Source organism: Perca fluviatilis, chromosome 22, assembly GCF_010015445.1.
Source record: "Perca fluviatilis chromosome 22, GENO_Pfluv_1.0, whole genome shotgun sequence".
NCBI classification, from domain to species: domain Eukaryota; kingdom Metazoa; phylum Chordata; class Actinopteri; order Perciformes; family Percidae; genus Perca; species Perca fluviatilis.
Window position 1 is genome coordinate 30,232,921 of NC_053133.1, and position 13,331 is coordinate 30,246,251.

The 13,331-nt window shown below is 41.0% G+C and overlaps 1 protein-coding gene and 1 pseudogene across 1 annotated transcript; one reads left to right on the forward strand and one right to left on the reverse strand.

Annotated features, from left to right (window-relative positions):
• Positions 1-1,086: 1,086 nt before the first annotated feature.
• LOC120552743 (ribonuclease inhibitor) lies at positions 1,087-3,625 on the forward strand. Its single transcript, XM_039790970.1, has 4 exons — positions 1,087-1,115; positions 1,312-1,488; positions 2,029-2,202; positions 3,004-3,625. The coding sequence occupies exons 1-4, from the start codon at positions 1,087-1,089 to the stop codon at positions 3,008-3,010; spliced, it is 387 nt and encodes a 128-aa protein (XP_039646904.1). The 3' UTR covers positions 3,011-3,625.
• Positions 3,626-11,269: 7,644 nt separating this feature from the next.
• The window catches only part of LOC120552629, a 23,753-nt pseudogene continuing 21,691 nt past the window's right edge, over positions 11,270-13,331 (reverse strand).

A 13,331-nucleotide genomic window follows, 5' to 3' on the forward strand; every position in this document is an offset into this window, starting at 1 on the left:
ATAAAAGGACAAGATTTACATTTCACACCATCATCAACATCATTCTGGGGGAGAAGAAGGGAGGCGAGTCGCTGATCTCTCCGTTCATCTCGGGGGAGAAACGGCAGCCATTTGTTTCTTTGTGATGATCAGACAGAAACAGATTTTTTTACCGTTTTCAGCAGTGATGGAAAATGAAAATTTGCTGAATTTAGAAGACTGTTTTTCTGCTCTAGTTTCGAAATGAGTTAACATTTGTTTAAAATCTGCAGAAGCATAATGCATTCACCTGAAGAAAAAAAACTGTTTTTATGCGTTTACTATCTCTGTGATTCAGAAAAACTGAGATTTGGAAATACAGAAATTCAGGAAAAATCATTTTTCTGAATTAACGAGATTGTAAAAAAACTGGGTGTTTCTCCCCCAAGTGAATGCTTCACGCTTCCAGAAAAATCTGCGGAAAATCTGGATCTGTGCAGGGGTAATGTATTATCTTGGTAAACAGCCCTGTTTTAATGAGTTTACTCTCTCGTTGAAAAAACAGACATTTAGAACAACAGAAATTCAAGAAAAACGTTTTCACTTGGGGGTTGTTTTGCCCCCAAGTGAATGCATCACGTTCCTGTAAAAATCTGCGTAAAATTCTGCATCTGCAGATTTCATTTGGCCCCAGTTTCAACCCCTTGACAACACGACTGGGAAACCCCCTGTGGCTCCTCTCGACCAATGAAAACCCTGAATCAGATTTCAAATGTTCCCACTGGTAAGTTAAAGGTGCAGTAGGTAAGACTTATAAAACTACCTTTCTGTCATATCTGCTGAAACTGCCCCTATGTTCCAGTAGAACTACATGAAGCAGGTCATTAAAAGGAAATCCGGCTCCTCTGGCTCCACCTACAGCCTGTAGTGCGATTTGCAAAAATCCACAGCTCCCTGTTCAGATGCACTAATCAGGACCAGGGGGGGGGGTGTCTAACTATGTGTCAATCACTGCTCATGCACACGCATTCATTCTCCCTTGTGGGGGGAGGGGCTTAGGAGACCGTTTTGGGCTTTAGCGGAAAGGAAGGAGGGACTGAGACATGTCCTGGATTTTTGCCGTCCATCATGGTGTCGTCACGTGGTCGTGGTCACGTGTTTGCAAAGGGTCTATATAATTTTTTTAATATGTGTGGAAAGAAAGCAAAACATGATAGCATAAATATTAAAATTGCACTGCAGAGAGAACAACTAATTTTAAACAATACTAATTTTAAGGGAAAGCTCATTGATTAGGATGTAGTAATCTTGAGCTACATATTTAAAACATCAACACATCTGATCTTTATTCAGATTGGTTGCCTGCAGTTTGTCAGAGATCAGCTGTGCTGCTCTGGTCTCAGCTCTGAATTCCAACCCTTCCCATCTGAGAGAGCTGAACCTGAGTAACAACGGGAAGCTGAAAGATTCAGGAGTGAAGCTGCTTTGTGGTTTTCTGGAAAGTCCAAACTGTAGACTGGAGACTCTGAGGTCAGTTCTTGTATTTTCTTCGCGTACAGTGTACTGTAAATGTATCAAAATTAAATCCATAACAGAAGTTTTAAATTTCTATCAGTTCACTTGTTTTCTGTGTTTGTCCAAGTACAAATCACAACAACTCTTTGTTTGTTTTGTTTGTCAGTCTGAACACTTTGTCTCCAGATGTAGTCTTGACTCAAACTGGATCAGTGTTTGTTTTAAGATTTATTCTTCAATGTGCTGCAAAATGTAATCAATGTTTAAAAGTGTTTTTACATGTGAAATGCATTTATAATTAAAAAATAAAAGAAATAGGGCTGCACCATTTGTAGAAAAAGTCATATTGTGATTTATTCAGATGCTTGCAAAAAATGCACCCAAAACTATTTTTTTCTGTTTTACTCAACTTAAACATACAAATATTGTAAACAATACTCATTTTAGGGAAATGTCATTGATTAGGACATAGTAATGTTGAGCTACACATTTAAAACATCAACACATCTGATTGGATTATAAATTGATTTCTATCTTCATTTATTCTTAATTCAGACTGTATAACTGCGGTTTGTCAGAGATCAGCTGTGCTCCTCTAGCCGCAGCTCTGAAGTCCAACCCCTCCCATCTAAGAGAGCTGGACCTCATGGACAACAACCTGAAGGAGGCAGATGTGAAGCAGCTGTGTGATCTGAAGGAGAGTCCAGATTGTAGACTGGATACTTTCAGGTCAGTAGAGGGTTGGAGTCAGTCCATGCTGGTTTCAGCAGTATCAAACTAAACACGGTTGGTATCTAAGCAAAGATCCAGTATTTTCTGTAAACCTCCAACCTTCTCAGTGAAGCTGTGAGGAGAATGGTGACAGGCTGCAGGATTGGACAGAGAGGACAGCCAGCCAATCAGATGAGCCAGAAGCTTGTTGTGATCATGTGTTTGAGTTGATGTGAAGACAACTGTTGTTGTGTTCATGTCTGCAGGAAATCAACCTGGATTACAGCTGACAGCATCACAATTTATACAGAGACATCCAATCTGAACTCTGAGTGTTTGTTCTCTCATTTCAACACTAAACAACTGATCTGTTCATCTTTGTCACAGCTCTGAGATCACTCTGACTGAAGCCTGCAAATCACTGGCTCTTATTACTACAGTGTTGGTTTTTAGCAGCTCTGCACCCAACATCAGTAAATCATCATTTAAGTGAGCAGTGAACGTCTCTCTGTTTCTGCAGTAATGATGCGTTCAGGACTCTCAGCAGTTTATTTCCACTGTGTACTTCAGTGAAATCTGCAGAGTCAACAGACTTGATGCCCAAAGTCTCTGCAGGTCTGTGAGCTTCACTCCAACACGTTAACATGAGAGCTTAAAGGAAGCAGGCTGCTCTACACAGCCGCTCCACTTGGTGTCTGAACAAGACTGAAATCTCTGCTGCTCTTTATACTGGATGTGCTGCTTCACTGACTGACAGCTAATGAATGGAGTCCCTGGAAGCACTCATTTATCTCTTCTGTTGTATTCTTCTCTCATCAGATGGTAATATCTGTTAGACTGATCAGAAGGAGGATGTTGAAGAATCAGCTAAGTCCTGATGATCCCGAGAGGTTGAAGCAGCAGCAGCACCTCTAACTGGGCCATGTTACTGGGAGGTAGAGTGGAGAGACTCTGGGTGTTTCACAATCCCAAAAATGTAAAGAACAGAATTGTGTTTTTGGGGAAAACGTTCTTGTTAGTCGCCATCACAAGATGATGAGCACACAGAACGCTGTAGACAGTTTGAGACGATGCCTTCTTGCTGATATTGCGTAATAACCCAGCACAGAGGCCGCCTGCAGAGCTCCAAAATAATAATAAAAAAAAAAAAAGAAAAAAGAAAAAAGAAGTCTGATTGAGAAAGGCTCTCTGACTTTGACACGTGGATTATAGCTTTGGAAATAAACGTGTCATGTACTGAAATAAAGCAGTTTTGTGACATGATTATGTCTGTTTGGCTTTTGGGAAAATAAGTTAAAACAACAACAGCAGTCAGTGTAAAATGATTTGACAGTATTTATTGTTTATTTCCATATACAAAAAGATATAACTGAAATAACCCTTCTTTTTCTACAGTGTTTTTTGTTTCTAGTTGAACAGATTGGGTGTGTGGCGTCTCTGCACTGAGGACTAGAACTACATTCATTCATCCAATAATGATCCTGGCACTGAGTGGAGACAAAGAGAGATTTCCAATAGATTTATGAAAATAGATAAGAAGAGAGAGAGAGAGAGAGAGAGGGAGAGAGAAAGAGAAAGAGAGAGAGAGACGCCACACACTTCCTTTCTTTTTTCTAAGCAGATCTAGCAGTTTTTTTCTACAAACCACCACAGTTTGAAAAAAAAGATACTTCCTAACGAGGGGATTTTCATCGGGACTGCAAATTAAACATCTATGTTACAGTGATTTCTCAAAAATGAAAATAAAGATGCCCACTGGAACCTCTGAACAGCATTACAACAGGAGAGAAGGGGATTTTATTTTCTTAAATCGGATGTCCTTCCTGTTTGGTCATATCTCTCCCGTCGGCTGCATACGTACATATATATTTATATATTTTTAAAGAAAAAACAACTTTTCCCACACTTGAGTCCAGAAGTCAGTTTTGTTTTTTACAGTAATGAAACCCAATTTTTAGCTTGTACACTCTAAAAAACATCTGTGTATTAACAGTTGTGTGTCTGTATATTTTAACAGAAATTCTCCCTAGGACGTGATTCACAGCTGTATTGTAGTTTATTACATTTTGAAATTTAAACATGTTTAAAATTAAACATTTTGAAATTGCACTCCGATAACTTTTGTCAGCGAAATAGGTTTATTTTTGGAGATTGAAGAGGTCACTTTTTTCAACATTTGTGACTTTTAATTTAGTTTTTGTAATTTCTTTCGACGTTAGTGTTGCAATTTTTCTTTTTCCTTTTAGTCGCTTTTTCCGATATTTTTTCAACGTTTTCAAAAGTTTACTAACTGAGCAGCTTTGCGTGAGAGAATTTTATACAATAGGCCTAACTGATAATATTCTGTATTTCTGTATTTTAACTGTGGCTACACATATTATTTCTCTTTTTTTAATGACGGGGCAAAGTTCAGGAAACGAGCTCCCAGAAAAATTTTCTGTAACTTTAGGAATTTATTTCTTAGAGTGGAGACAGTCGTATGTTTTTTTTTTTTTATTCTAGCACGTTTGTTAAATCAGTAGTACAAGTTTGTCTCTGAGTTCTACAGCTGAGCTACCACAGAGAGACATAAAAGGACAAGATTTACATTTCACACCATCATCAACATCATTCTGGGGGAGAAGAAGGGAGGCGAGTCGCTGATCTCTCCGTTCATCTCGGGGGAGAAACGGCAGCCATTTGTTTTGATACGACAGAAACAGATTTTTACCGTTTTCGCGTGATGGAAAATGAAAATTTGCTGAATTTAGAAGACTGTTTTTCTGCTCTAGTTTCGAAATGAGTTAACATTTGTTTAAAATCTGCAGAAGCATAATGCATTCACCTGAAGAAAAAAAACTGTTTTTATGCGTTTACTATCTCTGTGATTCAGAAAAACTGAGATTTGGAAATACAGAAATTCAGGAAAAATCATTTTTCTGAATTAACGAGATTGTAAAAAAACTGGGTGTTTCTCCCCCAAGTGAATGCTTCACGCTTCCAGAAAAATCTGCGGAAAATCTGGATCTGTGCAGGGGTAATGTATTATCTTGGTAAACAGCCCTGTTTTAATGAGTTTACTCTCGTTGAAAAAACAGACATATTTAGAACAACAGAAATTCAAGAAAAACGTTTTCACTTGGGGGTTGTTTTGCCCCCAAGTGAATGCATCACTTCCCGTGAAAAATCTGTGTAAAATTCTGCATCTGCAGATTTCATTTGGCCCCAGTTTCAACCCCTTGACAACACCGACTGGGAAACCCCCTGTGGCTCCTCTCGACCAATGAAAACCCTGAATCAGATTTCAAATGTTCCCACTGGTAAGTTAAAGGTGCAGTAGGTAAGACTTATAAAACTACCTTTCTGTCATATCTGCTGAAACTGCCCCTATGTTCCAGTAGAACTACATGAAGCAGGTCATTAAAAGGAAATCCGGCCCTCTGGCTCCACCTACAGCCTGTAGTGCGATTTGCAAAATCCACAGCTCCCTGTTCAGATGCACTAATCAGGACCAGGGGGTGTCTAACTATGTGTCAATCACTGCTCATGCACACGCATTCATTCTCCCTTGTGGGGGGAGGGGCTTAGGAGACCGTTTTGGGCTTTAGCGGAAAGGAAGGAGGGACTGAGACATGTCCTGGATCTTCACAATGCTACATACAGCACCTTTAACTTTAGAAATAAATTTTTTAGACCAACTGCTAACTCAGTCTTGTGTTTTGTCTCCACTAAGAGTCTCCTGCCTCTTGAACTTTAATAAAAGTATATCGCTTTGTTTTTTGTTTTTTTTAATTACATTACATTATTACATTGCATGTCCTGTCATTTAGCTGATGCTTTTATCCAAAGTGACTTACAATTGCTATATATGTCAGAGGCACGCCTCTGGAGCAAACAGGGGTTAAGTGTCTTGCTCAGGGTGGGAACTGAACCCAGGTCTCCCACACCCGAGGCATGGGTCACATCCACTGTGCCATCACGACTCATAATTAAAGTTTATTTCCATAGAACTCAGATGCCTTTGTTATTTACTCAAGAATGTGTGTCCTTTTAAATTCTTAATGCACATAACTAGTTACACTTTATGATCTTTACAGTACGTGTTGTTTTCTTCAGTTTGGAATTAAAAAACTCAAAAAAGTCAGAATAAATAGAGGCAGGAAACTCTCCAGCAACAGCCGCGGAGGAGGAGGAAGGTTTCCCAAAGTCAAGAGGTGCCATTGAGAGGATTATTACACGTAGACACTTTACACAGGTTTCTGTTGATAAAGATTACAGTTGTTAAACTGACGGTCATTTAATAAAGGCCCATGTTTTACTAAAACAACCAAGAGTTTCTTCAGATGTTCAGAAGAAATTCTCCTAACAGGCACTTGACCGGCCGCGTCACAGGAAGCATCACTTGAACTAAAAGCGAAAACGAGCCTTTAAGCTGACTTTTAATTTGAAACGCTGTGAAAGCAAAGACATGGGGAAACGCTGCTCGCTAAGTCCTCCCGTTGTCTTCGGCACCAAGGCTAAACTACTCTACCGTCACATCGCAGTGACAGTTCTGAACACAGACTAGAAATAATGGACAAAACTGCCTTCCTGCATTCTCTCTAACATCCAGCAGGGGGTGACTCCACTGGCTCCAAAAAGAAGTCTGTTTCTATAGAACTCTATGAGAAAATTTGTCTACTTCTCACTTGATTTATTACCTCAGTGAACATTTTCATAATGAGTTTATGGTCTCAATCGCTAGTTTCAAGTCTTCTTCAATACAGCATGATGTTCATTTACTAAATGATGGTCAATAACAGACGATAAAATAAGGGAAGCTTTAGGACCTGTCGATCAGGACAGAGGATAAGCAATGCTAACCGAATTTGTAACATGTTTTAAACATGTAGATGCTACAAAAATAAAACTCACCCGATCTGGCAAACTTGCACCAAAATAATGTACTTTAAAATTATGTTTCCAAAATCATTTCAGTGCTTCATCAACTCGTAACAGAGTAAATGGCACTTCTGCATTCGCTTTGCGGCCCTCTATCGGCTATAACCGCACTATGCAAGTTTGCCAGATCGGGTAGCTGATCTGTAGCTTGAATGAGACATTACGACAGCAGTAATGGACAATTCCAATTCCAACCTGTAGGTGGACCAAAGAGGAAAAGTTCTAAAATGTCCAGAGTGAAGCATTGAAGATAAGCGGAAGGACTCAGACGACGACAGCGTTTCTTTTATAAAGTGGAAGCCCGGAAACTAACTTTCATCCGGCGGAAAACATCCTCATCTCTAGAATCAGAGTTGTCTCTTTTCACGCTTGTTCAGCTCGCTGTTTATCATTCAGTCACCATGAAGTTACTAAAATATCTTTAATCTTCAGAGGGTTCACTGTGCAAGTGTGACATGTTAGCCAACTCGATGGTAACTATGAGTTCAAAGGGGGGAGGGGGGGCTTTGTTAGCACTTTAGCATTGTTAGCATTCAACACATTGGTCCCACTTTTTCAGCTGCGGTCAGCAGAGGTGAAATAAGTAGAAAAAATGTTCTACTCGAGTAAAAGTACTATTACTTTAACTTAAGTTCAAGTAAAATTACCGGTATAGAAGGTTTTATTCACACCAGTGGTCCCTTTGGGCCTGTGCCCCTCGCAGCAGCCATCCCTTGCGTTCTGTTTTAACCCTAACCCTAACCATAACCATTACCCCCTACCCCTAAACCTCACTCCTTATGCCTAAAACTAACTACGCTGACCGTTATAGCAGATCTGTTTTAGGATCTACTGTTAGATACCCCGCTGGTTTCACTTTGGGATGCTAACAATGCTAACAGTTTAGCGTTCCCCCCGTAGTGCGGAACACGCCTGTTTAATGTTTTAAACCTTTTAAAGTCTGATGACCGCGCGTTTCTCATCCTGACATCCGAACGATAACGCTTTCTCCGCATCGTCTCCAACTTCTGTTGCGTTTCCCGCTCACTGTTTTCGGCTCGTGTGGCTTTAATGAGGTAATATGTTTCTGAAAACACCTGGAAAACACCTGGAAACACCTGGATCTGAGTCCGTCTGTCAGTTCACTTTGTCCCGACACAAACGAGAATCATCTGAGAAGATTGTGTCAAGTCAACTTTAAAAAATACATTATGAATATTTTGATAGGAATTTAAATTATTGCAAGTTTTTCTCAGATTTGCCTCTTCCAGATTCATTTTTAGTTAATTTAAAATCGATTTAAATCAACCTATTCTAAATGCATTTTGATACAAATATAATCCGATGTGATATTTAGGAAAACATTCACAGGAAGGGGAGACACAAAGTGAAGGTAGGAAGCTCCAGAGATGGAAGTCAAATATATGTATAATAATAAATTAAAGGGAAGTGGAGAAATAGTGAGAGAGGCAAGGAGCAGAGAAAAGAGGAATCATAAAACTGGAAGATGAGAGAGGAGACAGGAAGTGAGATAGGAAAGGATACAAGTGAAAAGTCAACATGATAAGGATATAGGAAAGATGTCAAGATGATGGAAAAAAAGAGATGTTAAGAGATGAGACGGGACAAAGAAAAGGGAGGACAACAAAAGGAAAGGAGTAAAGGAGTTAGGTATGCTGCCTTCAAAAGTGGCCGTGTTTACAGCGTTTACCAGAAATCTTCTGACAGCCCGAGTTCTTGACTTTTGATGCGTTCACTGACATTCACAGACGTGGCTGAGGTTCAGTGTTTGGCTGGATGATACAGACCCAAAACTTTTTTATACTTTACAGCAGGGATGCACCAAATCCAGGATTCGGCTTCGAATTCGGCCAAATATTGGGCTTTTTGTAAAAAAAAAATATTTCCACCGAACCCAACGCTTGCACTACGCACGCTAAGCTGGTTGACGTAATGACAGTGCCGTTAATTACCGGAAGGTAGTGCCCCTAGCACTCCCATTCAAAAGGCCATTTGACCGAAAACGAAAATATAATAGTATAAATCTAAATATAATAATCTTAAGTGGTGATTCCGTCCAAATTATGCTTTTAAACGAAAGTTTGACTAGGGTACATTCACAAAAAAGACCCTAGGTTGCATTTTGGTGAGAGTTACGCTTTAACACTCCAATTCCCGTGTTACATTACTCACTTGCTCACTTAATTTCTTAATCTTGACAAGTCTTTTGGCGAGTCTTTTACACGACTTCCGGCGCTGTAACCACGAGCAGCCTTTGAAGGAGGACACAATGGGAGAGGCTAGGAAAGGAGGGGAGAAAAGGAGACGACAGTCAAAGAAAGCAGAAAAAAGGAAAGGGGAAAGATGGAGACACAAAGAGAGAAAGTGGTGAGAGTCTGGCTCAGTCCAGGTGCTTTTATGATATCGGCAGTTCAGTTCAGTCTAAAAAAAAAAACTATTTACAAGCTGGAGGTTCGAGTCTCGCTGTAGCGTTTATCTTCAATCAGTTTGGAGATTTTAATGTAAAATAAAAAGATTAACCTCTCTAATCAAAGAATACAAACTTCACAATAAAATATGTGACTACAAGTCATCAAAGCAACTAATAAAATATAGAAACAGAACTTTAAACACGTAGAAACGTCTTCTGAGGTATTTCTGGTGTATTGAGGTGATCTGTGGTTCATGAGCAGTATTGTTTTGATGGTTTTTGTACCACTTTCTCTCAGATTTTTCTATTTTTTTTAATTTTTTTTTTTACACTTGTTTATTACCAATCAATGTTTTCTGTATTTTCAACCCGCTCTCACTCCAAACTCGTAAAAAATACACATTTGGACGTTTGGACAATGGCTAATGGCTGTCAGTGTCTGAAGCGACTAAAAAAGCGCCCTTCAGCTTGTATGTGGAACGTACCGGGGAGAGCAGCAGCTACATGGCTTTTGAAGAAGACGTAGCACTAAGAGCGACTACAGTGGAGAGTAGTATGAAAGGCCGAAATTCCGCGTAACGAAGTTGGTTGGGAGGGTGGATGGGTCAAACAACATAGGACTTTCACCAGGAGACCGGGGATCATGTCCCGCATGTCAAGTTTCCTGAACCCAACCATCACGTTCTTCCTGCGTGTCACGGAAATGTAAGCCCACCCACGATCTTTTCCTTAACATAACTACGTCAAAATGGACGCCAATAGTCCCGACCAAGCACATTTAGATAAAACGCGTTAAGATCGGACGCTAAAGGAGACTTTTCTTCTGTCAATAACAACGACAAAGGCAACTGACCAAGCGTCCGTATTTTACCAGATGGGAGTGAGAATGTGTTGGTCTTTCGCCTCACACGCTCGGTACGAAAGACAGAGAGTTTGCATGTGTTCGATGCACCCGGAAGTCAAATTAACAATCAAAAGGAAAATACAGAAATATATTTCATCTTTGAGTTTGAATCTTCATCATCATCATCAGCAGCATCATCATAGACATTCACCGTTACACGTATGGCATAACAGGGGATCCACACACACACACACACACACACACACACACACACACACACACACACACACACACACACACACACACACACACACACACACACACACACACACACACACACACACACACACACACACACACACACACACACACACACGTTTCCAGTTCTTAATGTGAATAATGACTAGGGATGCATTGAATCCAGGATTGGGTTTCTGATTGGGCTCAATATTGGGCTTTTTGACGGGGTTCTGGTTTCTGCCGAACCTTATAATTTTTTTCCACCGAACCGAACCCTACGCTTGCACTCCGCGCACTACGCTGGTCTCCGTAGTGACGGCGCCGTTGATTACGGGAAGGTGTTTTTGTAGGTGCAGCGTTCAATGCAGAACGCTGTGAGAAAGTGGACATGGAACTGGTGAGCAGAAACAGTGTTTGGCAGTACTTTCAGTCCAAAGAAGGCCATTCAAGTCCAGCTACATGTTCAATCTGTTCAATGCTGATTGGTCTGGTGGTGGCGAGGACCCTAAACTATACACAACATGGCCGCTGTTACAACATCTGGTATCAAACATCTGAAAGAATACGAGTTGTGCATGAAGGAATCTCCAGACAGCAGCCAGAATGGAACAACTTCAGGTACGGCAAAGGAAGGACAGTCCCTGTTTACTTCATTCATGTGTTTACTGGGTTCATGGACTGAGGATGGGAGGAGGAGTCAGTATTCGGTTTCGGCAGAATTTTAACCAGTGGATTCAGATTTGGCCAAACCCCAAAAATCTGGATTTGATGCATACCTAGTAATGACACGTGTGTGTTATGGCTCCAAGGCGACAGACAGATGCCCTGGTTTTGGTCCTGGTTGAAAAAGAAATATAAACAAAAGAAAGAGAATAAGAGAAGAAGGGACTGATGACCTTTGCATCCATGAACAAGCAGAGTTGTGATTAACCTGAACAACCGTACTGACCCAAATATAAGACGACCCTTTCTTTTTTAAAAGACTTTTTGAAGATCAATCTGGATTTTATAAGGAAATTAATTTTATTGGAAAATATGACATTAAAGACACTTTTAATAAACCATGGTATGGTTCGCTGCTGTTTAAGTTTAAGATGACTTTTTCAGACGCATTTCCAAGAAGAAAAATCCTCCTATATTTGGGTCGACACGGTTCATCACAGAGACGGTTTATTTTACATCCGTGAGCCAAATTTAGAGGGATTAGAGAATGTTGTGTTCTGCATCGGATCGCCAGGTTCCCGCAACGTTGGGAGGAAATCCAAGGTCAAAGGTCACAGCTCATCCATGGCCCTCCGTGATGCCACGGTCCATTTACCTCGGGACTCGGAGCTGGGAGCGTCACACCCGAGTCAAACAAGTCGGATAACCGTTATTTCACAGTGAGGGTTACTCTATGCAGGTTAGCATGGCTTGCTCGGGGTACTGTGAGGTTCTTTGACTTTCCGAGTCGGAAATCCGACTTCAGGGGGGCGTTGCAGCTGACATTTCTGACTTCTGAGTTCAAATGGAACGCACCGAAAGACACAACCAAACGTAGAACAGGAAACAATCTGCACAGAGACAGTTAGAAGACAGAAATCATACGTCACATCATGTGACACACACACACACACACACACACACACACACACACACACACACACACACACACACACACACACACACACACACACACACACACACACACACACACACACACACACACACACACACTCTCTCAGACCTGCATCTTGAGGTCCTGCACCTATTTCAGGGGAACTTTGTCCCCCTTTGTTTGGGTGTTTGGGCACCTTGCAAATGTACATATTTAGGACAGCCAATAGGCTTTGAGCACCCTCGGACAAGCTCCTCCCACCGGGGGTTGGCCCCGCCCCCTCTCAGGGCCGGGAGAACATGTGACCGGCGGTCGCATCACGGTGAACCCTTCTGACCCCTTCACACCTGGTTACCTGAGAAGTGTTAAGTTTTTATTTTTTCCGAGCCAACCAAAATGCTGTGGTTGTCCGCAGTCAGCCAATCAAATCTCTGCATGCAAGACGTTTAACTTCCTGGTTCCTGAAAAGCAAACCCATCACACTTCTCTCAGTCTTCAGAGAGACAGAGAGAGAGAACAAACGGTCCAGTCTTTCTGGGTTCTGTTTTCCACCGACTCTCCTTCTGACCTGACTTCCTGTTTCTTTCTTGTCTGTTTTTTTTGGATACAACCCGTTGGATCCGAAGGTTTGTCGTGTGTTGAGTAGTAGTGTGTGGTCACGGGAAATAAAAACGAAAACTAGTCCAAGAAAAGGTAGAACAACAAACGTTATACAGTCTGTATTTGTTGCGTTAACAGTCATTGCGTTTTGCAGCATTGTAGTAAAAAAAAATAAAACACATCCCAACGGTCGGTTGATGGTAGAAGGTTGCTAGGTGACACGGTTGCTAGGTTTTCTAGGTAGGAAGATAAGTCCAGACCTGGAGGAAGTAGAAGAGGACAGCGGAGGAAAACGTTTAAAAAAAATCTTCCAGAGTGATGAAAGTCGTCGCTGAGGTAACCTGGAGATAGAAGAGCATTCACTGAGTCGGACCTGGAGGCTTCAGGGTCGGATTTCCTGTTTGTGTGTCTGTGTGCATCACAGAACACACACACACACACACAGACACACACATTTGGTTTAAAAAAACTAAAAAGACACAAATGAATCTGAGAGAAAAACGTGGACGTGTGCTGGTAATATCTGTCCGAACGGA